The following is a 27,728-nucleotide window of genomic DNA, read 5'->3' as shown; positions in this document are numbered from 1 at the left end:
TAGAAATATGTACTTTATGGTCAGTGGCAGATATACATGCAGCTGTATAGGCATTCAAACAAACTGACACCTCTATTCATTCACTAGTGTATATATAATGTGACCTGGAGCAACCAATTACAAACGTTGTCCTTTAAGTTACAAAGTCCCTAGATAATCCAGAAAGTTTCTGTTTAGTTGTACATTAAAAAAATCACAGATCCTAATGTTAGTCCATATTTCTGCAGCTGAAAGCTTGATATTTTGTATGATTTTTTAAAAAAGATGCAATACTTTAAAGCTGCCTTATATGGAATAGAAGAACAAATTGAGGTTAAGTTTTCTTACATGGTACTGGATTTATCAAGGTGGCAGAATTACTGATTTGCAGAAATGGGTGCCAAAACTTACATTTCTCATCTCAAATTTAAAATCATACTAAATGTTAATTGGGAACTCAAATGGGTAATATGTCTTCTAGTAGGATCTTCAACCCTCTTAAATCGTTAACCAGGTTTAAAGAGCATATTTATAATATCATAATTTGCCTTTTAATGCATACTGTTTCGTCACATCTTAAGAGACTATGTGGATATTCACTAAAGAAGTTTAAAGAAAAATAAATTATGGTGGACGGATGATCTGTTAAGGTCATCCACCAAAGAGAAATGTACTGAATTTACACATTTTGTATTTCCAAGGACTGGATATTATCATGAGTTAATTATTCTGCCCCATTTTATTTGCTGTGAAAGTATGTACGGTTAAAGGGGGTTGGCCATTTTAACTAATGTGTTGAGCACATGATTTTGTGGCACTTAAAAAGGAATCTGCAGGTTTTTGCTGAGTAATCTTAGGACAGTATGCTGTAGGGGTTCAAACACAGATTTCAGCTATGTGCCACATATCCGGCTATGTATTGTTTACTTATTCTGAAGGTTTTATCACCTTGTGATTATCATTTTCTGGACTACAGAAGCTACAGCAGCACATCCATGCAAGTTCGACTCCACCCCCTCCTGTGATAAGCAGCTCACTGTCTATAGACAATGTACAGGTGCTTCTCACTAAATTAGAATATCATCAAAAAGTTAATTTATTTCAGTTCTTCAATACAAAAAATGAAACTCCTATATTATATAGAGTCATTACAGAGTGACCTATTTCAAGTGCTTATTTCTGTTAATGTGTGTGTATCCCCTGCTCCCTCATCCTGAATTTTGTATCTCAATAAAGTTTTGTTATTTTGACTATTATCTGGAACAACTGATCGTCATTTTTCTGTCTTTATATATTTATCCCTCCATGACGATTTGTCCCTATTTAAGTACAGTCCTATTACCACAAGCAGCATGTTTGATTTGATTTACTATTATGATTTATTCAGTATACAAGGCATGTCAGACATGCTACTTTTCTCTATGAGTAATTTCTGTAATGTACATAGAGAGCCTGGTGGGACAGGAGCAGGTCTCTCATCTCTGCTGTATTGCTAAATCTATAAACTGTGTGAGAACCATTGCACCCAGTAAACTGAGTGATGGATCATTGGATTCAGTGTCTCTCTGTCTACACCATGCTGATCTCAGATGAGGTAGCAAAAACCTGCTGACAATTTTCCTTTAATAATACATAAGTATTACATGATCTTCTGTTGTATTTGTTAGTGCAGCCGTCATCAAAAACTGCATCAGGCTGTGTGCCCACGATGCGTTTTTTAAGCGTTTCTGCAGCGGCAAAAACGCTGCAGAAACGCTTAAAAAACGCATGGTAGAAGGCCTGCCATGTTCCCCAATGATAATCCGCATGTGCTGTTTTCATGCTGCGGAAATTTCCGCTGCGGATTATCATTGCGGAAAAAAATGCAGCACTACCAATTATTTTGCAGAAGTGCTGCTTTTTCGCCGCCATTGACTTGCATTGTAACACATGGAATCCGCATCACTGCATCTGTAGATGCGGAATCCATGCGTTTCAATGTGCGGATGGTACACTGGTCTAGAGGACAGGAGACTGTCCTCTGGACCCGGGTACCATAGAACCTGTGAAAAAAATAATAAAATAAAAAATAAATGTTATATTTACCTTCTGATGGCCCCCGCTGCGCTCGTCCTCCCATGCCGGCAGATCGCTGTGGACTGGAGGACCTGCGCTGACGTCATAGTCATGTGACGGCAGGTAGTTCAGTGCAGTGTACTGCGATCTGCCGGCAGCCAGGAGGGAGCGAAGCAAGACTGCGGGGGCCATCAGAAGGTAAGTATAGATTTATTTTTTATTTTAAACATTGTTTAAGGTCACTCTATATAAATCCATGTCTGTTGCATGGATTTATATAGTGTGACCAAGTTGTCAAGCACTTTCCAAGTGATGTGTAAATCGCTTGGAAAGCTCTTGTCAACCCGCATGCGGAAATGCATGTGAAGAACGCTTTACATCCGCATGTCCCTGGCAGGAAAAGCGCATGTACAATCCGCATGCGTTTTTTCTGCCAGGGAGATGCGGAAACGCTCAGGAAAAAATCCAGAGCATTTCTGCATCGTGGGCACATAGCCTAACTCTCCTGTCCACAAATTGTCTGCTGATAGAAGCGCATGTGACCAGACCTGTCCCCATGGCCTCTTCCAGGTGAAAAACACTATACTTGGGAAAGCAGGTCATTACGAGCATCTTTAGTCCTGAATAATTCTGAGACTTCAGTAGTCATTAGAAGTGGCATTTTGTGATAAATGTGGAAAAACCGCTTGTTATACAGTATTAGTTGTGTTGAGCTATCTAAATTGTTGTTTCGTTGGTTTATTGCAAACTGCAAAAAAGTTTTTTTTTAAAAAATGTACAAACTAATTTGCAATGCAGGAGTAGAGTATTGATTGCAACTGTAAGGGCTACAAAGTCATGTTCCCAACACATTTGTATCGTTTTTCGTTTGTATTTAAGCATTGTTTCTGTCATATAGCAGTACTTTTCATGTGTGTAGTGTAGCTTTACTTTCAATCTTGATACAAGAAACAGCAATAATTTTTTTCTTCCTAACTCATTATGTTCTGGTTTCCCTTAGGTTGCCGCATGTGAACTGTTACATAGCATGGTTACGTTTATGTTGGGAAAAGCCCCTCAGATGCCTGATGCCCGAGAAGGGCCCCCTCCGATGTACAGACTATACAAACGTACATTTCCTGTATTGCTTCGGTTGGCCTGTGATGTTGATCAGGTGTGATTTAATTCTTTTCTTTGGAGTTGTATGGGGAATTGTTTTTGGTGAAGTAAGTTGTAATTTTAACGGCAACATTTTGGGGTACAAAAATCTATTAGCAAAGATTACATTTTTTATGGAATGGTAAACATTGAAGTCCACTTTTTTTTTCTTTTTTGTATTTTTCATTTTTAGGGAGTTCTTTTTACATTGTTCTCTCCATGTTTGATTTAAATTACACAATAACTTCTACAGGTTGTTATGAAAAAGTTGATGTGAAATATATGTATTTTTTTCTTTACTTTTCCATGGTTAAAGCACTTTTTATTGAATATAAAATTACATCAGTTGATTTATGTGAGCTGTAACCCTTTTCACCTATTGATATAACCTTTTAAAAGTTTCTTTTCTCTATGGATATGGCAGGTATTTTGTGAGGGGGGTTTACTGACATGGCAAACTTGGATTGGAGGTCTTTCTTAGACTCTTGATTGCTGTGGAAACTCAACGCACCCCGCAGTTGCACTGGACCCCCTTCTGACAAACTGCTTTGATGCTGCAAACTTTATTATGTGTGGCATTTAATGAGCGTATTCCAAAACAAAAATATTATAATATAGTTCCAAAATCCCTTGACTAATTTTTAATAAAATGCACTTTAAAGTAAAATGCACATTAGGTGCTCTAGGCTCATAGTTGGGTGTTCTGTAGCACCATGCCTTAAAGCAGGGATGTAAAACTCAAACACACAGAGGGCCAAAAGGAAAAACTTGGACAAAGTAGGGGGCCAACCAGTACCCAGTATAATGGGCCCCGCATAGTCCTCCATGCAGAATAATGGGCCCCGCATAGTCCTCCATGCAGAATAATGGGCCCCGCATAGTCCTCCATGCAGAATAATGGGCCCCGCATAGTCCTCCATGCAGAATAATGGGCCCCACATAGTCCTCCATGCAGAATAATGGGCCCCACATAGTCCTCCATGCAGAATAATGGGCCCCACATAGTCCTCCATAGAGAATAATGGGCCACACATAGTCCTACATATAGTATTATGGGCCCCACATAGTCCTCCGTACTGAATAATGGACCCCACATAGTTTTCCTATACAGAATAATGGCTCCACATAATCCTCTATACAGAATATTGGCCCCATATTGTTCTCCGTTCAGAATAATGGGACCCACATAGTCCTCCATACTGAATAATTGGCCCCACATAGTCCTCCATACAGAATAATGGGCTCCACGTATCTTTCCATACAGTATAATGGGCCCCACATAGTGCTCTGTACAGCTTAATGGGTCCCACATAGCGCTCTGTACAGCTTAATGGGTCCCACATAGTGCTCTGTACAGCTTAATGGGTCCCACATAGTGCTCTGTACAGCTTAATGGGCCCCACAAAGGCCTCCATACAAAATAGTGGCCCCACATAGGGATGACTGTTTTGGTGGTGTGGGCCAAATATAATCACTCTTCTCCTAAGCTGTCTTTATGGGCATGCAGGTTATAGGAAGCTTAATGAAATGATACCTCATTATTTGCGATCCAGTGTCTTATTCCAGAGAAATCCACGTTTTTGAAAGGGGAAGATACCAGGGTAATATGTATGTCCATATACACGGCTTAGTAGAGTCGACCCTAGTGACAGATTCCCTTTAATAATCTGGCTGACCTCCTCCTTCTGGTTCATTGACCATTCTAGCTTCACAAAAGCAAAGATTTTTATACCACGGATATAGGTCAGTGTGGAGATCAGACTTTTACATGACTCACACAGGAGAAAGCTTGTTTTGAACTATTATGGGGACATGTTGTTTTTTTCCTTGCAGTTGCTTTCTGCTTTTGATTGGTCAACGTTATACAGTGAAAGAAATACACACCCCCAGAGAAGAATCACTTGTTACCGCCCCCTTGGACTTGACATAAATTTTTAGCTAAACTTTCCAATCTACAGTCTCCACAACAATGAGGAGAAATTAAAAAATAAAAACTGTTTGTTTTATTCAACCCTGTAGCCCCTATTCCATGTTGTGGCCAGTTAAACGTTCTCAAATTGGTGAAAAATATCCTTGATTAGAGTTGTCTGATACATTACAGCACAATTCCCATTGCCATGACTAACCCTTGTACATTTACCACACAGTCAATGTAGAATGTGCCATACATGTATGGCTTGGTGTGGGAACATGTTAAAAATGAATGAATGTAAGAACAACAGTGTGATTCTGAGTCTCAGGAGTCTGATGTGCCACGCGGCGTCTCAGGAGTCTGATGTGCCAGACGGCGTCTCAGGAGTCTGATGTGCCATACGGCGTCTCAGGAGTCTGATGTGCCATGCGGCGTCTCAGGAGTCTGATGTGCCACGCGGCGTCTCAGGAGTCTGATGTGCCACGCGGCGTCTCAGGAGTCTGATGTGCCACGCGGCGTCTCAGGAGTCTGATGTGCCACGCGGCGTCTCAGGAGTCTGATGTGCCACGCGGCGTCTCAGGAGTCTGATGTGCCACGCGGCGTCTCAGGAGTCTGATGTGCCACGCGGCGTCTCAGGAGTCTGATGTGCCACGCGGCGTCTCAGGAGTCTGATGTGCCACGCGGCGTCTCAGGAGTCTGATGTGCCACGCGGCGTCTCAGGAGTCTGATGTGCCACGCGGCGTCTCAGGAGTCTGATGTGCCACGCGGCGTCTCAGGAGTCTGATGTGCCACGCGGCGTCTCAGGAGTCTGATGTGCCACGCGGCGTCTCAGGAGTCTGATGTGCCACGCGGCGTCTCAGGAGTCTGATGTGCCACGCGGCGTCTCAGGAGTCTGATGTGCCACGCGGCGTCTCAGGAGTCTGATGTGCCACGCGGCGTCTCAGGAGTCTGATGTGCCACGCGGCGTCTCAGGAGTCTGATGTGCCACGCGGCGTCTCAGGAGTCTGATGTGCCACGCGGCGTCTCAGGAGTCTGATGTGCCACGCGGCGTCTCAGGAGTCTGATGTGCCACGCGGCGTCTCAGGAGTCTGATGTGCCACGCGGCGTCTCAGGAGTCTGATGTGCCACGCGGCGTCTCAGGAGTCTGATGTGCCACGCGGCGTCTCAGGAGTCTGATGTGCCACGCGGCGTCTCAGGAGTCTGATGTGCCACGCGGCGTCTCAGGAGTCTGATGTGCCACGCGGCGTCTCAGGAGTCTGATGTGCCACGCGGCGTCTCAGGAGTCTGATGTGCCACGCGGCGTCTCAGGAGTCTGATGTGCCACGCGGCGTCTCAGGAGTCTGATGTGCCACGCGGCGTCTCAGGAGTCTGATGTGCCACGCGGCGTCTCAGGAGTCTGATGTGCCACGCGGCGTCTCAGGAGTCTGATGTGCCACGCGGCGTCTCAGGAGTCTGATGTGCCACGCCGCGTCTCAGGAGTCTGATGTGCCACGCCGCGTCTCAGGAGTCTGATGTGCCACGCCGCGTCTCAGGAGTCTGATGTGCCACGCCGCGTCTCAGGAGTCTGATGTGCCACGCCGCGTCTCAGGAGTCTGATGTGCCACGCCGCGTCTCAGGAGTCTGATGTGCCACGCCGCGTCTCAGGAGTCTGATGTGCCACGCCGCGTCTCAGGAGTCTGATGTGCCACGCCGCGTCTCAGGAGTCTGATGTGCCACGCCGCGTCTCAGGAGTCTGATGTGCCACGCCGCGTCTCAGGAGTCTGATGTGCCACGCCGCGTCTCAGGAGTCTGATGTGCCACGCCGCGTCTCAGGAGTCTGATGTGCCACGCCGCGTCTCAGGAGTCTGATGTGCCACGCCGCGTCTCAGGAGTCTGATGTGCCACGCCGCGTCTCAGGAGTCTGATGTGCCACGCCGCGTCTCAGGAGTCTGATGTGCCACGCCGCGTCTCAGGAGTCTGATGTGCCACGCCGCGTCTCAGGAGTCTGATGTGCCACGCCGCGTCTCAGGAGTCTTATACTGGGAAACATGACATTGTCATGACACTCTTTCGACCATGCATCAAAATGCACTGAAAAAGTGTTATGTGCACTATAGGTACATTCTTCCATTGAATTAAATGGACACCCTGCTCTAAGACAGGGCTCGACAAACCCAGGCGCTGGTCGCCAGTGGCGCCTAGAAAATGTTGTCTGGCGCCTAGAAAATGTTGCCTGGTGCTTGAGGAGTTGAGAAGAAAAAAAAATACTCTCAATCCAATCCCACCTCCTGCACGGAGTCATCCAATCGGAGGAAGCAGGGACAGTATCGCTCAGGCCGCCTTCTCCACTTTGCTCCGCCCCCCTTATGCTCCGGGACTGGACAGGGAGAGTTGGGTTACGGGGGAAGGATCGCTGTGGCCGGGGGCCCGTTCTCATCTCCCTCTACCTGTGTAAGTACATACAAAGGCCGTGCTCCCCGGGGAGACGCTGTGTGTGAGGGGGTCTATATGTACAGTTTGTCAACAAAAAAACGGAACAGGCATTTTTTTTTAAAAATTAGTTTCTTTGATTTTTCTGAGAAAAAAACTGAGAATATAAAAAACTTATAAATGTAATGACATCTATTTATTTTTTTTTAAAAAGCAATTTTTAAAGCATTCGTAAAAATTTAAAAAAAAATGTTGCCTAAAATCTAAAATATCAAAATATAATATTTATTATCTTTAAAAGTAAAATGTTGTTTATAACGTTTGTAATGTTTTTTTTGTTAAATTAAAAACCAAGTTTGCTTAAAAAAAATTCTGGCTCCTAAATTTTTTGGCTGGCTCCTAGATTCTGAACAACTTTGTCGACCCCTGCTCTAAGAGGAGTTCGAGTGTCATTTGATGTGGATTTTAGCATGAAATCCATGCCAAAAACTTTGTAAAAAATAATAAAAAAAAATGTATGTGAATCCTTACTTCCTGAATTTTTTTTTAAATTGATCCTTTATTATATATAATGCATGGGTTAACTTTCGTCAGGCTTGCATGTAGTCGAATAACACCACCCACCCCCTATTTAAAAAAAAACAACAAACATTTATTACAATTTCTTAATGAACTGTATACCATTACTTTAAGATGCCAGGTCTTAGGGTCTGTAATTGGCTATACATATTATACTAGGCCGTTGAATCACGAAACCTATCTTCCTAACCACCTGTAAAATAAGTATCTTTCAAAATAGATGTTGATTGCTCATTCCTTTGGACACCTTAGTTCTGCACCCTCACCCTTCTCCTGTTTCTTTGTACAGTAGTCTAGTATACCATATGGGCCAGTTTATGACCCTAAGAATGAAACCCGACATCTTCAAATAAGGGTATATATACTTTTTATGAAATATCAATAAAAGCCAGTGGTAAATATATACAGCATGATATCTTTTGTATTCTTCATGGTGTTTACACCAACTGTATATTATATCTCATTAGTCTGAATACTGTAGACAGCATAAGAAAGGGTAGTCTTGACAGAGAGACCGTGAATTAATGTGTAAGGTCCACATTGATATTGTTGAATTAAGATGCAGGTTATAAGAAGATGCTTTTCATTTCAGGTATTATATTTCTTTTTCTTTTAAGGTAACAAGACAGTTGTATGAACCTCTGGTTATGGGCATCATTCACTGGTTCACCAATAATAAAAAGTTTGAAAGCCATGACACTGTGGCTTTACTTGATTCTATTTTGGTAAGTTTTTTATGGCTCATCTCATTTTTAGGGCTATTTTGACAGCCTTGGGCATCTTTTTTTTTATTCTATATCATCTGAAAGAAAACCTGCTGGTAATTCAGCAGTTAATCCAGGGACTTCTAAATGAAGAACGTTTATACATATTAACTTATATATGAAGTTCATGTTTTTTTTTCTTGTGCTTAATGAACTCATGATACAGTGGTATTAAAATTTATCTTTACCTTTTTAAGGATGGTATTGTGGATCCAGGTAATAGTACATTGCGAGATTTTTCAGGACGATGTATTCAAGAATTTTTGAAATGGTCAATAAAGCAGACCACACCAAAACAACAAGAACAGAGCCCTGTAAACACACAGTCACTATTCAAGAGACTCTACAGCCTCGCTCTACATCCTAATGCATTTAAGAGGATAGGAGCTGCTCTTGCTTTCAACAATATATACAGAGAATTCAGGTGAGTACAGTGTCTTCTGTCTGATTTTATCTGATTTGATAAGCTTAGGCATCTGCTTTCTTGTGGTTACTTTTATGATGGAGGATGTATTTTCAGCTTATTTATTTAAAGTCATTCTATTTCATCTTTAGAGAAGAAAATGCTCTTGTGGAACAATTTGTGTTTGAGATCCTAGTCGTGTACATGCAGAGTCTGGCATTATCTCATAGAGACGAAAAATCCTTAGGTGAGATTTACATTTTGTCTTAGGTTATTTACATTGCAGTCTTTTTATAACTACCCTTATATTATGTGTGACCTTGTGAGCAGCAGATACCAATAATGGTGATAACTCGGACTACTTGCTATATTCCCTCAATTTTTTCCTCAAGTAACATTGTCATAAATTGTTTTCTTCTGGTTACTTCTAAGCCTGGCATACATTTATTTTATTTCAGAACAGATTTAAAATAAGAGAAAAATAAAGTATTTCCCAAATGAGTGGTTGGTATGGGCATGACATGTAGGAGATCATCCATGTTACTCACAGCAAAGTCATTTTTTTTATATTAGTCAGGTCTCAGTGGTGTTTTCTGAACAAGATAGTTCACTTTTTCAGGATCCTCATCTGATAAGCAGAGTGACGAATGGTAACAAAGAGAGTGTATCGCTCTGGATGACCTGTTCTGTCCAGCATCGCACTGACAACCTATTGATTTGATTAAGCACTATGCAATGCCTAATCTTCCTTTGATGGCACTATATCAAAATTGAACCCCTACTACTGGAATTCCCCACAGTTATCTGCAGCTGTGGAACACTTGATTTATTGCTAAGAGGCCCTTCTTACCATTAGCAATAATACAAAGCAGAAAACCCTTATAAAGGGAACACGAATGCTGATTCAGTCTGCCCACACCAGAGTTTGGCTCAATCATTTCAACCTGGAATATTTTACTCTGAAACGCTGAAGAAGAAAAGCCGGACGGAGACCATTCAGTTCGGATAACTAGATCAATAGGATCGTGGCTGACTGTTTCTCCACATTCCACTCTCCTTAAGTGACAGGTCTTTCCCTACATGTGTGTACAATTAGGTCCAGAAATATTTGTACAGTGATATACATTTTGGTATTTTAGCTGTTTAGCAAAACATATTCAAGATACAGTTATATAATCAATATGGGCTTAAAGTGCAGATTCTCATTTTTAATTTGAGGGTATTCGTATCCTAATTGTAGTAAGTGTTAAGGAATAACTGTTTAATATGTAGCTGCCTCTTTTTTAAAGGGACTAAAAGTAATTGGACAATTATCCCAAAAGCTCTTTAATGGGCTGCATGGGCGATTCCCTCATTAATCTAGCACCAATTAAGCAGGTAAAAGGTCTGGAGATGATTCCAGGTGTGGCATTTGCATTTGGAAGCTGTTGCTGTGAACTCTCAACATGCGGTCAAAGGAGCTCTCATCAGAAGAGAAACACTATCTTTAGGCTGAAGAAAAGAAGAAATCCATCAGAGAGATAGTTAAAATGTTAGAAATGGCCAAATCAACAGTTTGGTACATTTTTCAAAAAATTGTTGCACTGGAGAGCTTGGGGACTCAAAAAGGTCTGGACTTCCACAGAAGACAACAGTGGTTGATGATCACAGAATACTTTCCATGGTGAAGAAAAACTCTTATACAACATGCACCCAAGCGAAGAACACACTCCAGGTAGTAGGTGTTTCAGTATCGAAGTCTACCATAAAGAGAAGACTTAATCAGAACAAATACAGAGGGTTCACAACAAACCACAAACCATTAATCAGCCTTAAAAATAGAAAGGCCAGATTATACTTTGACAAAAAAAATCTAAAGAAGTCAGCCCCCTTCTGGAAAAATTATTATTTTGACAGATGAAATGAAGATCAACCTGTACCACAATGATGGGAAAAAGTATGGAGAAGGCTTGGAGCGACACATGGTCCAAAGCACACCACATCCTCAGTAAGACATGGTGGAGACAGTGTGATGGCATGGGCATGCATGGCTTCCAATAGCACAGGGTCACTAGTGTTTATTGATGATGTGACTGAAGACAGACGCAGCCGGATGAATTCTGAAGTGTGCAGGGCGATACTTTCTGCTCAGATTCAACCAAATGCAGCAAGGTTGATTGGACGGCGCTTCACAGTACAGATGGACAATGACCGAAAACATACTGCGAAAGCAACCCAGGAATTTTTTAAGGCAAAGAAGTGGAATATTTTGCAATGGCAGAGTCAATCACCAGATCTCAACCCCATCGATCAGCATTTCATATGCTTATGACAAGACTTAAGGTAGAAAGACCCACAAATAAGCAACAACTGAAGTCACTGCAGTAAAGGCGGGAGCGCATCACAAAGAAGAGGAAACCCAGCTTATAGTGACGTCCATGGCTTCCAGACTTCAGGGCATCATTTCCTGCAAAGAATTCTCTACAAAGTATTAAAAATTAACATTCTATTTCTGGTAAAGTTAATTTGTCCAATCACTTTTGAGCCCCTGAAATTAAGAGGTTTTGTAGATAAATGGTGGCAATTCCTAAATGTATCACATGGTATTTTTGTTCAGTCCCTTTTAATTAAACCTGAAAGTCTACAGTTCAATTGCATCTTAGTTGTTTCATTTTAAATAAAAACTAATGGCATGCAGAGCCCAAATCACAAAGATTTGGTCAAATATTTCTGGACCTAACTGTATATAGGGAGAGACTTGTCACGGAAGGGGAGCAGGGTGAAGAGAAGGGACCGGCCCCTTAGACTAGTCAGCTGAGCTGCATGGTCACCAGCTGGCTTTTAACTGTATGCTTTGTCTGAAATGCTGCAGGTTTTAGAGTAAAATATTCCTGGCTGAAATGACAGTGCTAGTGTGTTTGATGCATGCTGCCTTTGGCTTAGGCAATCAGCTGTCAGGTTCCCTTAAATAGAATTTGTCAGAAGGATCATTCCTTCTAAGTCGTCTATATGGGCATGCAGGTCATAGAAAATTGAATATGGTACCTTGATATCTGTAATCTAATAAATTATTAGAGAAATCCATGTTTTTCTTTATATGTAAATGAGCTAAGATCCATGGGTGGGTTCGATTTTCCCAAGAGTCTGCCTATGGGGATGTGTACTTTTTTCCCCTGTATGATGTTAACCAATCATAAGCAGGCAGCAACATACAGGGGAAAGGTGAACAAGCTCCCACAATATCTTAGAACAGGGTTCTCACAAAATCAAGAATTTCTCTGGAATAAGACATCGGATCACAGCTGTCAAGATATAATTTTATTCAACTTTCTATGACCTGCCAGTCCTTATAGATGTCTCAGGAGGGTTGATCCTTCTGACAGATTTCTGCTAAAGCTTAAAACTATATCAGGGCTAAACTTGTGCACAGAACAGCAATATTAGCCAGTAAACTCTAGGGCCACGTTCACACAATGAGAAGTTGGTTAGTATTTTATAGCCGTATTTGTAAGCCAAAACCAGGAGTGGGTGATAAATACAGAAGTGGTGACGTGTTTCTATTATATTTTTCCACTCCTGGTTTTGGCTTACAAATACTGAGGTAAAATACTGACCAAATACTGAACGTGTGCACGTGGCCTAAAATGTATTTTTACAGGCGATTTTTCTTTTGGGGGGGGGGGGGGTATTTCTAAAGCTGCAGAATTTTCCAATAATTTACTTTTATTGCTTTACTTAACAGGTACCATTCAGCAGTGTAGTGATGCGATTGATCATTTAAAACGCATTATAATCCAAAAAGCCAGCAGCCTAAATAAGTCATCTAAAAGACGCATACCCAGGTACCTGCACTGACATTTCATCTTATGTCTTCTCTAAAATCTTCAGAAATGTTTTTGTATGCTGACTTTCTCCTCAGTGTGACAATAGTAATGATATTTCTGAATGTCCAAGGGTGGATATATAGTATTGTCATCTGCCGATATGCATTATAGCTATTAAAGGGGTCGGCCTCTTCCTCTTGTTAGTGCAGCTTTCCTCAATTTCCATTTGTACAACATCACACAACTTACATAGCTTGGTTAAGAGGTGACTGTATCGCCTGGACTTTTAGCAACTTGGTAGTTCATAACTTGTATATTTGGTGGTCTAGGGCGGTAAAGAGTTAAAGGGGTATTCCCATCTCCAAGATCCTATCCCATTATGTAGTAGGTGTAATAATAATAATATTAGCAAATCCCTCCAATTAGAAATGTAGTATAGTTTTCCATTTTTTCATTGTCTCTTTCCTCATGTGCAGGGCATTGCAGGGCCTTAGGTATCCATGGTTACGGCCATCAGCAATGAGCTAACTCACTATATCAATGGTCGTAACCATGGATACCCATGAGATAAGTGACACAGAGAATCAGAAAAACCATACTACATTTCTAATTGGAGGTATTTGCTAATATTATTATTATTACACCTACTAGATATTGGGATAGGATCTTGGAGATGGGAATACCTCTTAAAAGAATGAAACCTCTATACTTGTTGGTCTGGGATGGTTATGGATTAATATTAAATATCCCTTTTGATCTTGGGTAGTTTCTTTTTGGCATTCATTATTATATATTATAATTATATACTTTACTATATATTGTATTCAGGTATGGGATATTTTGTACTTTTAATTTAATTTTTATAGGGGTTACTGACACAGGTCCGTATCCTCCGCATCTCTGCTGCAGTGATTATAGGGCTTGTCCAGTTCTTGTGCAATTTTTATCAAGCATTACAGCCTGCTGAATCCTAACTGTGTGTAATTAGGGACATGAATTAGCCCTGCTTCCTGTGTATATTACATACTGTTAGGATTTGGCAGGCTGCAGTACTGAAAATAATCTGTAGCTGCTGGGAGCTCTTTACATAGCAATTTATAAAATTTCCTTTGGATTTAATAATCATTTTTCGTTGAGCACCACTTAATGTTTTTGAGAAAGCTCAGAAAGGGGTCTCTGTCAGACTGGGGTGACAAGAACCCATGAGTAACCATCTCCAGGGCCCCACTTTTCAGCTACATGCAAATGTGACAAATGTATATAACACAGGACTGGGTAGATTGTTAAATGAATAAGATGCTGCCTTTGTCTGTACATAGTGATTCAAGTATATTGTGCTCATATAAGAGGGTGGTGGCCCATTCTTGCACATGAGCCCACCGCAGGTTTCTCCTGTGGGCAAGTCCAAGTCTGGGTGCTAGGAAACCTTTACCAAGGTTGCACATATTAGGTTTTGTTCACATGACATTTGAGCCTACAAGGGATACCAGCTTGTCACATGCCTGAAGGACAAATGAGCTTTCCTAGTTTGAAGTGAAAATAATGTATTTTTTCCCCCTAAAATTAGAGGGTTCCCTCAAAGTCAGACAATCTGTCTCTTGGATATTGTCTTATGGCTTTTACATCAATGTGGCCTCCCTCAGACTGATTGCAGACACAAGGCAATGGAGCTCTTCTTTGAATTTGTTCCTTTGTTACCTGGTAAGTGTTTGATTTTTTTATTTTAAATAAATTTTATTTTTTCATTTAATATTTAAGCAGCTTATCAATTTGTATGTTTCTGAATTCTAAAATCCTCCGGTCTTTTTATGTATTTTATTTGGTGAATAATTTCATGAGGGAGCAGCTTGGTATGTATTGTACAGCATGTGTAGACTGTCTTATGGCATCTGAGTGATAGTGGTTATCCATGTCAAATTACACATACAGCGGGTGAAATAAGTATTGAACACGTCACCAATTTTCTAAATAAATATATTTCTAAAGGTGCTATTGATGCGAAATTCTAACCAGATGTCGGTAATAACACATCTAATCCACACAGGCAAAGAAATCAAACAATAAATGTCCATCAATTAAGTGGATTGTACCAAGCAGGGAGGTGGGGGAGAAGGAAGCAGAGTCCTCTAAATTTACTCCTTTGTGCCCTGCACTCAGCAGTGGAGCAGAGAGCTTCTTCTGGTACACTGAACTGTGCTTTGGCTGAGTTGCTCCTGCTGCGTTCAGTGCCCACATCAAAGCGCTGTACAGTAACAAACGGCATGATGTGGGTGGTGCGAATCCCGCAGCGAGCGGCTCTTGGTGCAATAACTGTACTGCTATGTGGAGGCTGGGCTGGCAGCTGCTTTGTTTGCATACAACAGATCAGCAGTGTAATTGTACAGTATAAGAACCTGAGCCTATTGAATGCGTTCATGTGATACGTGGGTCACGGAGGAAGACTGATAATAGAAGGGACGTTTCAGACTAGATAGGTGGAGTGATTTATCTGCTAAGGGTATGTTCACTCGTCCCTTTTTTTGCACGAAAAACGCAGCATTTTACTGTCCCAGCAAAGTGAAAGTGATTTCTGAAATCTCATGCACATTGCTTATTTTTTTCCTTGCTGATCTGAAGCAGTTTCATATCTGCCGCCTGCCAGTTTTTTCAGCATTTTTCACCCATTCAAATGAATAGGAAAAAGTGTAAAAAGAAAGTATCAGAAGTGCTCTATTGTATTCAATCTTTTACATGCCCAGAGACACCTTTTTGATGCAGATATGTTTGCAGCAAATACTGAACATGTGCACATACCCTAACAAACTTTCTTTCAAAGAGCTTGTTGGGCCTCTTCCCTCTTTCCTGTGAGGAAATTAGGCAGGTTATACTCTGGTTTCTCTTGTACCATTAGCACTGATAGGACTCAGTTTTGTTGCTCTTGCTGCTTCTCAAGCCGACATCTATCTAACTACACACACAAGACCAATTGACGAAGCCTTTCTGTAAACCATGACATTCCTGGGCCCTTATCCCTAGACTCCCAAACCCAACTCCATCAAGAGTACCACTGCATGAAAAGCAGTCTCCATCTAAGTCAGCTTTTAAGGTCAGCTACACTTTTTTCAGTTCATTGGTAACTGATTTCTAAGTATGCGACTATGACTCCAAAGATTGAATTTTCCTTTATTTCCCCAGACTGTATCTTCTGCTCTGTACCCCAAGGTTCCTCTTCAACCCTTAACCCTTTTGCCATCCAATATTTGCTTTCTGAGTAATTGCAGGTGCTGGTTTCCCACAGAAACACTAAGAGTATGTACATAATGAGTCTATTTCTGAGTTTTTGAAGTAAAAACTGAGCAGAAACTCTTAAGATTTTGAGGAGGACTTGGAGAGTTTCGACTCAGTTCTGCTTAAAAACTCCTCAAAAAAACTCAGTGTGCACATATCTTTAGGAGGTTTTTATTCAAAGTTTGGTGTACCAAAAGCGGAAAGAACTGTATGTCTAGTCTTTGAGCAGAAGCCCCTGAAACGTTCTCTCTAGTTGCAGCAATTTTTTATGCAATCACAGATCTTTTGTTGCATTCATAGAGCAATGAGAGTTCCTGTCCTTGATAGATTTCATGGATGTGAACCTGCACCTGCCACCTGTGCAGCCCATCTTTGCTTTACAATTCGAAAAAGCCACTGTCAGTTGTGGTTCTCGCATTTGGGTTAGCAGCAGCCCCATGAGCATTTACTAAGGTCTTATCCTCTATTATGGCCCTTCTTTAGTCTCTAGATGTCATAGCCATCCTTTGCTTGGAAATCATCATGGTCGAAACCCCTTCCTAAACAGCCAATCTAGAAAGCCTTCGAATCAACCTAGACGCAGCATCCCATTACAGCTGCATCACCAGCCATTCCAAGTATTCTCTCTCCCTTTCACTGCATGACCTTACACATCGTGTTCCAACATATCTAAGGCCTGGATCTCTTGCCCATCCCATCAGAAGAACTTCCCTGCTGCAGCAGTGTCTAATCTCTCCAAATCATTCCCAGTTCCACATTCTCTTCCTTGACCAAGTTATTCTGACTCTATGGGATAAATCCATGGAAAGCTGGCATCTTACATACTAGTGTGGATCATCAGCTCCTCCTCACTATGCTCCGCACTATTGGCCTCAAGGACACGGTTCTCTCCTGGTTCTCCTCTTATCTCTCTGACCGCTCCTTCTCTGTGTCTTTTGCCGGCTCCTCCTCCTCCCTACTTCCTCTTACTATCGGGGTTCCTCAAGGATCAGTCCTAGGCCCCCTTCTTTTCTCCTTATACACCGCTCCTATTGGACAATCAGTAGATTCGGTTTTCAGTACCATCTCTATGCTGATGACACCCAATTATACACCTCTGCTCCGGACATCACCCCTGCATTACTACAAAAGACCAGTGATTGTCTTTCTGCTGTGTCTAACATTATGTCCTCCCTCTACCTAAAACTGAATCTGTCAAAAACTGAACTACTCGTCTTTCCTCCCTCCATTAATCTACCTGTGCCCGATATTGCCATCTCCGTTTGTGGCTCAACCATTACTCCCCAGCTACAAGCCCGCTGTCTTGGGGTCATTTTTGATTCAGATCTTTCTTTCACTCCTCACATCAAATCACTCGCTCGTTCATGTCATCTACACCTCAAAAACATCTCAAGAATCAGGACTTTTCTCACCTTTGACTCGGCAAAAACTCTTACTGTCGCTCTTATTCATTCTCGTCTTGACTATTGCAACGCTCTACTAATCGGTCTCCCTCTTACTAAACTCTCCCCTCTCCAATCCGTCCTGAACGCAGCAGCCAGGATCATATTCCTCGCCAACCGCTACTCAGATGCCTCTTCCCTGTGCCAGTCATTGCATTGGTTGCCCATCCAATATAGAGTTTGTTTTAAACTTATCACGCTTACCCACAAAACGCTCCATGCTTCAGTACCCCCCTACATCTCCTCCCTTGTCTCAGTCTACCACCCTACACGTGCCCTCCGTTCTGCAAATGACTTGAAACTAAAATCCTCCATAATCCGAACTTCCCACTCCCGTCTCCAAGATTTCTCGCGTGCTGCGCCAATTCTCTGGAATGCACTACCCAGGACAGTTCGATTAATTCCCAATACCCACAGTTTCAAGCGAACCCTAAAAACACATTTCTTTAGACTGGCGTATCACCTAAACACACTCTGTCCATCCCAGCTTTCCCCCATATTAAAATCTTCTTCAACTTCGGGTTCAAACCAACCATGCACATAAAAGCCTCTGTCAGGACTGCACACATACTGGCTGGCGACCAGTCCATGTATTATTATTTATCCTATTCAGTATATCAAGGCTGCATTATACAATATATGTACTTTTTACCTTTTGTGTCTCCCCCACTTCCTCATAGACTGTAAGCTCGCGAGCAGGGCCCTCACTCCGTTCGATATGAGATATGCTTATTCTGTATTGTCTGTATAAGTCCCCCCTAAAATTTGTAAAGTGCTGCGGAATATGTTGGCGCTATAAAAATAAACTATTATTATTATTATTATTATTATTATTAGTCAGTTCTTAAGTCTCTTCCATAGTTGTTAGATTCCCCAAGCCGTTAGCTTCTTTCTACCACTCTGTTGATTGGTTCTGATAATGGACACCAGCCTCATCAGCTGAAAAAAGTCCCTGTTTTTAAAGTGTAACCATCATTTTAATTTTTATTTCATAAATAAATAGTACGCACGAAGATAAGCAACTTTGTAATGTATTTTATCAATGAAATCTGCTTCATGTGGCTAATGTTTTTGATTTTTCACTTTACGTGTAAAATCCGTGTGCAGTGAAGACAGATTTTCCCATTACTGAGATAGGCGATGGCAATAGGTGTTTTTCTAAATCTATGGAGGGATGATGAGCTAAAGACAGACACAGACATTCTGCTGCAAATTCTCCTGAAACCACAGTTACAATGCTCCATAGAACTTTATCAGCACCAGCTGTCATCTCCTATCTCAGTAATGGGAACATTTGTATTCATTGAAGATGCATTTTGCTCTTGAATTGACAATTTTGAGAATGAATGATCAGTTCAGGAGGAGAAATAAGCAGATTCCTCTGATAAGATATATTACAAAGGTTGTTATTTTCATGTCTACTAGTAATTTATGGAAAAAGATTTAAAATGACAGTTACTTTTTAAGTTGTGTTATCACCGTACAAGTCCTCTCACTTAATCACTGACTTTCAACTTCAACTGCTTCTTCTGTCCCTCTGACACGGGATTCACATCTTGGAAGGTCAGTCTGCCACGGTTCATGCAGATAAGTAGGTAGGACCTGCAGCTATTCGGCCACTTCTGAGGTGGACAGAAGAACAGTTCCCAGCTATATTGGAAGAAAAAGAGGAGCTACTAGCAGTTTTTTTGCTTATTATTAGGCTACTAGTGTGATTGCTGTACCATCATTGAATGAGACAAGGATTTTATGCGGAGTAATAAAAATCCAGCTATCTATATGCAACAAAGTGCATTTTGTGCGTTCTCTATACTTGTATGATGACTGAATATTCCTGAGTGCAGAAACACTGAACTGAAAAAATATTCTTAAAAAATGTTTTCATTGATAATTTGCTCAGCGTTTCCTTCTATGGGATCCTTAAACATTTTGTTTTACAGAAAAAAAATCTCCTTCTGCCTGGATGGACGATATTATCAAGAAAGAAGGCATCTCCTTCTTTATCCAAAGATTTGAAAGTGCTGGCAGTGTGGATGGCACCCATTGTGGCATATTTTACTTTCCCACCCTGCAGGACTTGAATAATACCTCTTTACGAGCTGTGCTTCAGTGGACGGATATGTTGCTTGCTGCTCTGGATTGTTATAATACGTTTATGGGTATGCGTGCTGTGAAACCACAGACTTTGCTTGGTAAGTAAACCAGCCTCATTTACCACTTCTATTTTGTGCGAGTGACGGATTATCTTGATTTCTATGTAAGCGTTATGTGTATTTACAGTCATTCGTTGTGTTGTTTTGTTTTTTTTTAACATTTGTCTTCTTGACTCCCCCTGTATGACCCCCGAAAACCTTTTGAAGTTCTCCTAAGCTATATGTTAATTCTGTCGGTCCGGTCCGATGATTAAATAAACAAAAAATTTAATCGCCCACATTTTACCGCATTAAAAAGAAACTTAAAAAAATAGATATCAACTCCTTTCCAATAGTCCAGTTAAAGTATAAAATTATTTAACCCGTAAGATAAATGCCATAAAGCAAAAAATGAAAAAGGCCAGAAGTCACCACTCTTAACAACATAAAATGCAATAAAACATTGGATGTATGCCAAAATGGTACAAATAAAAATTGCAGTTCGCTATTCAGAAAAACAGACAATCAAACACCTCCATCAACTAAAAAATAAAAAAGTTAAAGATCTTAGAAAATGGTGATCTAAACCAATTTATTATTTAATTTTTTTTCAACAAATCTGTGAATTTTTGTTCAACTATTTAAAGAAAAACTATACAAGTTTGGCATTGCCCTAATTGTACTGACCTTGAAAATGATATTGCCATGATATTTCTACCACACAGTGAACCAACAAACAATGCCAGGACTGAGTCGTTTTCACCATTTCACCGCACTTGGAATGTTTTTTCCTTTTTTCAGTACCTTGTATTGTAAAATGTATGTAAATCAAAACTGAGTCGTCCCTCAAAAAACAAGCCCTTATACAGTTATCTCAATTAAAAAGTAGTTTAGAGCTTTAGAAAAGTTTAGAGCTTTATTACCTGTGTTACTGTTGCTTGTGTCCGTTTAAATCTGACATGATTTTTAAATCCTATTCTTCGTTTTGTTTATTCTTTGTTTTAGACTCTTCTCAGAAGTCCTCTTTTCTTGGAGCACTACATTATTTCATCAGTCATCTTTCCATGCGTGACATCACGGCAGCACAAGCTGGCTACAAAGACGGTTCATTCAGCCCACAAGAAAAAGAGGAGTACAACTATAGCAAGTGCACAATCATCGTGAGAATCATTGAGTTTGTGACCATGATCCTGGATCACTGCCAACAGAATTTCTGGAAGGTAAGTTCTGCAGTCACTTCTTTTTTGTCTGCTGATTTTACAATCTTATGAGAATGTTAGATTGTTGGAAAGAAATGTTCCCAGATGAATGATGAGGATATGCGCTCAGAGATTACTGAACTGAATAACCTGAATGGTCATTGATTTTCACAGCAGTCACAAACAATGAATTTTTGCACACTGTGACTTTCCTCCTCGCCCACTGTAACCTTAATGCATTTATGTTTTGGTAATTTTATTGATATAAAACTAAAACGGCATTATTTAGAAGAACAGAAGCATTGTTATGTAATAGTACTTTTTTGCTAACTCTTTTAGGATTTAGAGAATGAACTTCTGAACAATTCATTGTGGGATTTAGCAGCAAGTACTATATGTAATCCATCGAGTATAGGATTCAATACAGCAGATGTTCTAGTGATGAAGAACCTTCCAGATGTGTGTGTACAGTTGCTGAAAGCGGTAGCAAAATCGCCATACATGGGGACCTTAAAAATGTGTTTACAGAAGAGAATTACAATGGAGCGGTAAACTTTTTACAATATAGAATTCATCCTTTATTACTTTCCAAACATTATTTGTGCCATTAGATAGCCATATTATTGAATTAGCAAAATTTGTATTTCTGCATTGACAGTTTTTAACCATACCCCATTATATTTTCTTTTAACCATGGACAGAATTGAAGATCTATGTGGTGTTAATATGTATGATCCGGATATGAGAAATGACAGCATTGAGTTGGGTGCCACGCTGTCTGCCTGTAACCAGCTTTACCGGGCGCAGTTGTTGAATTCATCTCTGCAAGCTCAGGTGAGGAACCAAAGAAAAAGTAACACATGCTAGTAAATGTGGCATTAAAATGTATGCAATCAAAGTTTTCCTGCCTTTAAAATGGGGCCCCAAGTATCTACTTTCTTACCCTCCTGTATCTATCTTACTTTATCCTCATAACAAGACACTTCCAATATTGCGGCTCCGGCAATAAAACCAAACTGAATGTTTTTAACAAAGCACCACTACAGTGTTTTTTCCTTTTTTTTATTGCAACGCTGGAGTGGTGCTGCTAATGTAAGTTCCCTGCACTTAGTTTTATACTTGCCATCCGATGTCTTCTGCTGTTATCTGCTCCATTCGTTCTCCAGCAGTTTGTGACCTGCCGGATCGCTCCAGTGTTTGAGAGAGCGAGCCAGAGGTCACTTTTCACTGCCAGTCTATGAGAGCCTCATTCTGCCTCTCATAGACTAGCATTGAGAGCTTATGTCTGTTACCTCTGATGTTACCTCAGACTTCTGGCCGGGTGCAAGGACCTTACGTTAATAGCACAACTCTAGCGCTGCCATAAATAAACCGCTGGAGTGGTGCTGTAAAACAAAACTTCATGGCATCAAATGCAGTTTTATTCTTGAAGTTGACACTTTTCTGTATACTGACTTGTATATTTTATGCTTAGGTCACTGGTCTGGGATTTGCTGTTGGTGCCAAACTTCTTTCAGTGGTTTATAAAGGCATTGCTGCTGGTAGCGATCAGAAGTCTTTACCATCATTGGACATCAGCAGCAGGCGTCTTGCTGAAGGAATATTACAGCTCTCTTTCAATTTTGGGGGACAGGTAATTGTCAGCACATTTTCTCTAAATGATTGATTCTCCAAACAACTTTAAGTTGTTGTGTCTTTTCATCAGTCTCTTTGCTCATATGCAAGGTTACTGCTGCATCTCTGGTCTGTAATAAAATGGGGAAAAAAAATAAATAAAAAATTCTACACAAAAATGTACCTATTGTGTAAATCAAGTTTTTTTTTTCTAGCTTTGTTTTATTCTACTTTATTTTCTGTACAAGGTTTTATCTGAACTGCAGCTCTGGGCTGTGAACAAACAGGTCAGACATATGCTTTACAGCAACCATATGGGTGTACGAAGCTGGGTCTACGGATGACTCGTTGGCTCTATGGGAGAGTGGAGTGGCCATTCTCTAAGGACACTGAGGTTGCTCTTGCCATCTAATTGGGTAGAGCGAGTAGGCTTAGTGAGTGGCAGCAGCTCTGTCACCATGATGTCACCGCTGCTAGAATATCATCAAAATGTTAATTTATTTCAGTTCTTCAATTCAAAAAGTGAAACTCGTATATACTATAGAGTCATTACAAACAGAGTGATCTATTTCAAGTGTTTATTTCTGTTAATGTTGATGATTATGGCTTACAGCCAATGAAAACACAAAAGTCATTATCTCAGTATATTAGAATACTTTATAACAACAGCTTGGAAAATGTTTTTAAAATCCAAAATGTTGGCCTACTGAAATGCATGTTCAGTAAATGCACTCAATACTTGGTCGGGGCTCCTTTTGCATCATTTACTGCATCAATGCGGTGTGGCATGGAGGCAATCAGCCTGTGGCACTGCTGAGGTGTTATGGAAGCCCAGTATTGGCCATACTTACCTTAGCGCATGGCCAAAACATTATCCCATAGAGCCAAAGAGTCATTCCTACACTCCAGCTTCGTATGCCCATATGGTTGCTGTAAGGCATATCTCTGACCTGCTGTACACAACTCAGAGCTACAGTTCAGGCAATACGTCTAACCTCAAAGCCTATAGAGAATAAAATACAATAAAATATACAGTTCTAAAAAAAATAGGTCACTTTCTCATGTTCCAACAGGAAAAAAGTTAGAAAGAGGGCACCCGCGCTAACTAGTGTCATTTCATCAAGCATATCAGCAGCTAGTGGCAACCAACATCCCTGGAGTGATGAATAGTGGTAATGCAAATTGAAAAAACGCCACATGTTGCATGTTAATGTTTTAGTTAATAAATTATTAGTTGTGGACCCTGTTGGTTTGCCCCAAATTGGTCATAATTTTTTGGTGCATTTAAGGGCACGGCCTCGCTGCATACAAGTGTATGGCGCAAAGCCGTGCCCACTGGACGAGCTCTGGCCTGAAGTATGTATAACACATACATATACCCTCCAGTCCCAGCTCAGAAACCGGCGAATCCCCGTAGCACACAACTCGTGCACTGGTGGGATTCAGAAGTCTGCAGTCACACAGAGTGACAGCAGATGTATTGATTTGGACTGGACAACTCCTTTAACCCCTTTACCCCCCAGGCTGGTTTGCACTTTAATGACCAGGCCAATTTTTACAATTCTGACCACTGTCACTTTATGAGGTAATTACTCTGAAACGCTTCAACGGATCCCACTGATTCTAAGATTGTTTTTTCGTGACATATTATATTTCGTGATAGTGGTAAAATTTCTTCTATATCACTTGCGTTTATTTGTGAAAAAATTGGAAATTTGGCGAAAATTTTGAAAATTTCACAATTTTCAAAATTTTAATTTTTAGTCTGTTAAATCAGAGCGATATGTTACACAAAATAGTTAATAAATAACATTTCCCACATGTCTACTTTACATCAGCCCAATTTTGGAACCAAAATTTTTTTTTATTAGTGCGCTATAAGGGTTAAAAGTTGATCAGCGATTTTTCCAACAAAATTTACAAAACCATTTTTTTAGGGACCACATCACATTTGAAGTGACTTTAAGGGGCCTTTATGGCAGAAAATACCCAAAAGTGACACCATTCTAAAAACTGCACTCCTCAAGGTGCTCAAAACCACATTCAAGAAGTTTATTAACCCTTCACGTGCGTCACAGGAATTTTTGGAATGAGGAAGAAAAAAATGAACATTTAACTTTTTTCACAAAAATGTTACTTTTAGACCCCATTTTTTTTATTTTTGCGGGGTAACAGGAAAAAATGGACCCCAAAATTTGTTGTGCAATTTCCCTGAGCACGCAGATACAACATACGTGGGGAAAAAAAACTGTTTGGGTGCACAGCGGGGCTCAGAAGGGAAGGAGCGCCATTTGACTTTTTGAATGTAAAATTTGATTGAATAATTAGCAGACGCCATGTTGCGTTTGGAGAGCCCCTGATGTGCCTAAACAGTGGAAGCCCCCCACAAGTGACACCATTTTGGAAACTAGACCCCTCAGGGAACTTATCTAGATGTATGGTGAGCACCTTGAACCCTCAGGTGCTTCACAGAAGTTTATAACATGGAGCCGTGAAAATAAAATTTTCACATTTTTCCCACAAAAATGTTTTTCAGCCCCCAATTTTGCATTTTCAGAAGGGTCACAGGAGAAATTGCACCATGCAACTTATTGTGCAATCTCTCCTGAGTAAGTCAATACCCCATATGTGGGGGAAAACCACTGCTTGGGCGTACGGCAGGGTTCGGAAGGGAAGGAGCGCCATTTGACTTTTTGAATTTAAAATTTGCTTGAATAATTAGCGGATGTGCCCCTGATGTGCCTAAACAGTGGAAAAACCCCACAGGTGACACCATTTTGGAAACAAGACGCCTGAGGAAACTTATCTAGATGTGTGGTGAGCACCCTTAACTCCCAGGTGCTTCACAGACGTTTAGAACATGAAGCCGTGAAAATAAAAAAATCTAACTTTTTTCACAAAAATGATCTTTTTGCCCCAAATTTTTTAGTTTCACAAGGGTAAGAGGAGAAAATGGAACCTAAAAACTGCAATTTCTCCTGAGTACGCCAATACCCCATATGTGGGGAAAATACACTGTTTGGGCGCACGTCAGGGTTCAGAAGGGAAGGGGCACTGTGTGACTTTTTGAACGCAAAATTGACTGGAATCAAGAGCGGACGCCATGTTGCATTTCAGGAGCCCCTGATGTGCCGAAATAGTGGAAACCCCTCACAATTGACTCCATTTTGGAAACTAGACCCCTCAAGGATTTTATCAAGGGGTATAGTGTACATTTTGAACCCAAAGGTACGACAGAATTTGATAGGTCATCATATTGAATAAGTTGTCATTAGTCTTGAGCGCAAGTGCTCGCTACTTGAGTTTGCATCAGGTACTCTGGTATGCACCAAGTATCGCGGATGCTCGAGTCCCTGCCCCGCGTGTTTCACGGTTGTTAGACACCCAAAAAAAAACATGCGGGGATCGCTCGTGCATGGCAGGCGATCCCAGCAACTTTTTTTTTGGCCGCGAAGCCAAAAAAGCCAGTTTTTTTGGCAGAGACTCGAGCATGTCACTCGAACACCCACGATACTCAGTGCATACCCGAGCGCCCGATGCAAACTCAAGTAGCGAGCACTTGTGCTCAACACTGGTCTCCATATTGTCATCATTTTTTTTCTTTACTTTTGAAAAAATCGTAACCCCTACCCTAACCCCAACTCTAACCCTAGCTCAACCCTGACCCTAGCCCAACTTTAACCCAAACCCTAGCCCAACCCTAACCCCAACCCTAGCCCAACCCTAACCCCAACCCTAACCCTAGCACAACACTAACCCTTGAGTTTATTTTTTTACACCGTTCCTCGTGTGGTATAACTGATTAGACAACTTTATTCTTCGGGTCGGTGCGACTACAGCAATACCAGATTCATATCGGGTTTTTATGATTGACAGCTGACACATGCTAAAAGACGCTTATTTTGCAAAGACTAGTTTTTGCATCGCCATATTTTGAGAGCTATAATTTTTCCATATTTTGGCTGGCAGACTCATGTGAAGGCTTGTTTTTTGCGGGATAAGTTGACTTTTTTATTGGTACCATTTTTGGGCATGTGGCATTTTTTAATCGCTTTCTATTCTGATTTTTGGGAAGCAGAATAAACAAAAAACAACAATTCAGGAATAGTTGTTTTTTATTTTTTTATGCCGTTCCGCGTGTGGTAAAATTGATAAGGCAGCTTTATTCTTCGGGTCAGTACGTTTACAGCGGTACCGCATTTATATAGTTTTTTTGTATGTTTTGGCGCTTTTACACAATAAAAACGATTTTCTAGAAAAAATAATTTTTTTTGTATCGCTTTATTCTGAGAGCTATAACTTTTTTATTTTTCGGATGATGGAGCTCTGTGGTGCCTTGTTTTTTGCGGGACAAGATGACATTTTCAGCTGTACCATTTTTATTTACATTCGTCTTTTTGATCGCATGTTATTCCATTTTTTGTTTGGCGGTATGATGATAAAGCATTGTTTTTTTGCTTCGTTTTTTTTTTTTTTTTTTTTTTTTTTTTAACCGTGTTCACTAAAGGGGTTAACTAGTGGGACAGTGTTATAGGTCAGGTCATTCCGGACGCGGCGATACCAAATATGTCTACTTTTATTGGTTTATTTTTTTTCATAATAAATAAATATTATGCTTTCAATATATTTTTATTTTTTGGGGATTCTTTTTTTCATTTTTTTACATTTTTTTTTTCTTTTTTTTTTTTCACTTTTCTGCTTTTTTTTTTAAAACTTTTACACATTGTCCCACTATGGGACTTTCACTTTTTGCAGCCTGATCGGCTACATGGCATAGTGAGCAGCAGCTCCCTTTGTCATGCAGCCTGTCAGCGCTGAACAGGGGAGACATTACTTTGGTCGCGCACTGCGCATGACCAAAGTAACGTCCTGCCTGCTGGTGACCCAGATGTTGTCATGACGACATCGGGTCGTCATGACAACATCCGGAAGCCGCCGCAGACATCGCTGGACGCCGGCAGGAGAGGGGAGTATAACGATCACCTCCTCCATTGCCACCGCAATGCTGTGATCGACTTCGATCGCAGCATTGC

At 40.8% G+C, this 27,728-nt stretch overlaps 1 protein-coding gene across 1 annotated transcript in view; it reads left to right on the top strand.

The window, feature by feature from the left end:
• The window catches only part of PRKDC (protein kinase, DNA-activated, catalytic subunit), a 427,433-nt gene that overhangs the window by 115,124 nt on the left and 284,581 nt on the right, over positions 1-27,728 (top strand). Inside the window, exons 25-35 of the mRNA XM_073679277.1 lie at positions 3,035-3,187; positions 8,689-8,796; positions 9,033-9,259; positions 9,391-9,485; positions 12,960-13,059; positions 14,609-14,742; positions 19,691-19,942; positions 20,888-21,102; positions 21,421-21,629; positions 21,783-21,915; positions 22,556-22,714. Of these exons, the coding sequence (XP_073535378.1) occupies positions 3,035-3,187; positions 8,689-8,796; positions 9,033-9,259; positions 9,391-9,485; positions 12,960-13,059; positions 14,609-14,742; positions 19,691-19,942; positions 20,888-21,102; positions 21,421-21,629; positions 21,783-21,915; positions 22,556-22,714 (1,785 nt within the window). The remainder of the gene's footprint in view (positions 1-3,034; positions 3,188-8,688; positions 8,797-9,032; positions 9,260-9,390; positions 9,486-12,959; positions 13,060-14,608; positions 14,743-19,690; positions 19,943-20,887; positions 21,103-21,420; positions 21,630-21,782; positions 21,916-22,555; positions 22,715-27,728) is intronic.

The sequence above is a fragment of the Phyllobates terribilis genome, unplaced genomic scaffold, assembly GCF_046119375.1.
Source record: "Phyllobates terribilis strain yellow unplaced genomic scaffold, ASM4611937v1 Scaffold_4__5_contigs__length_816908805, whole genome shotgun sequence".
Taxonomy (NCBI): Eukaryota; Metazoa; Chordata; class Amphibia; order Anura; family Dendrobatidae; genus Phyllobates; species Phyllobates terribilis.
The sequence above is the reverse complement of the archived record's forward strand: the minus strand, read 5'-3'. Positions and strand labels throughout refer to the sequence as shown.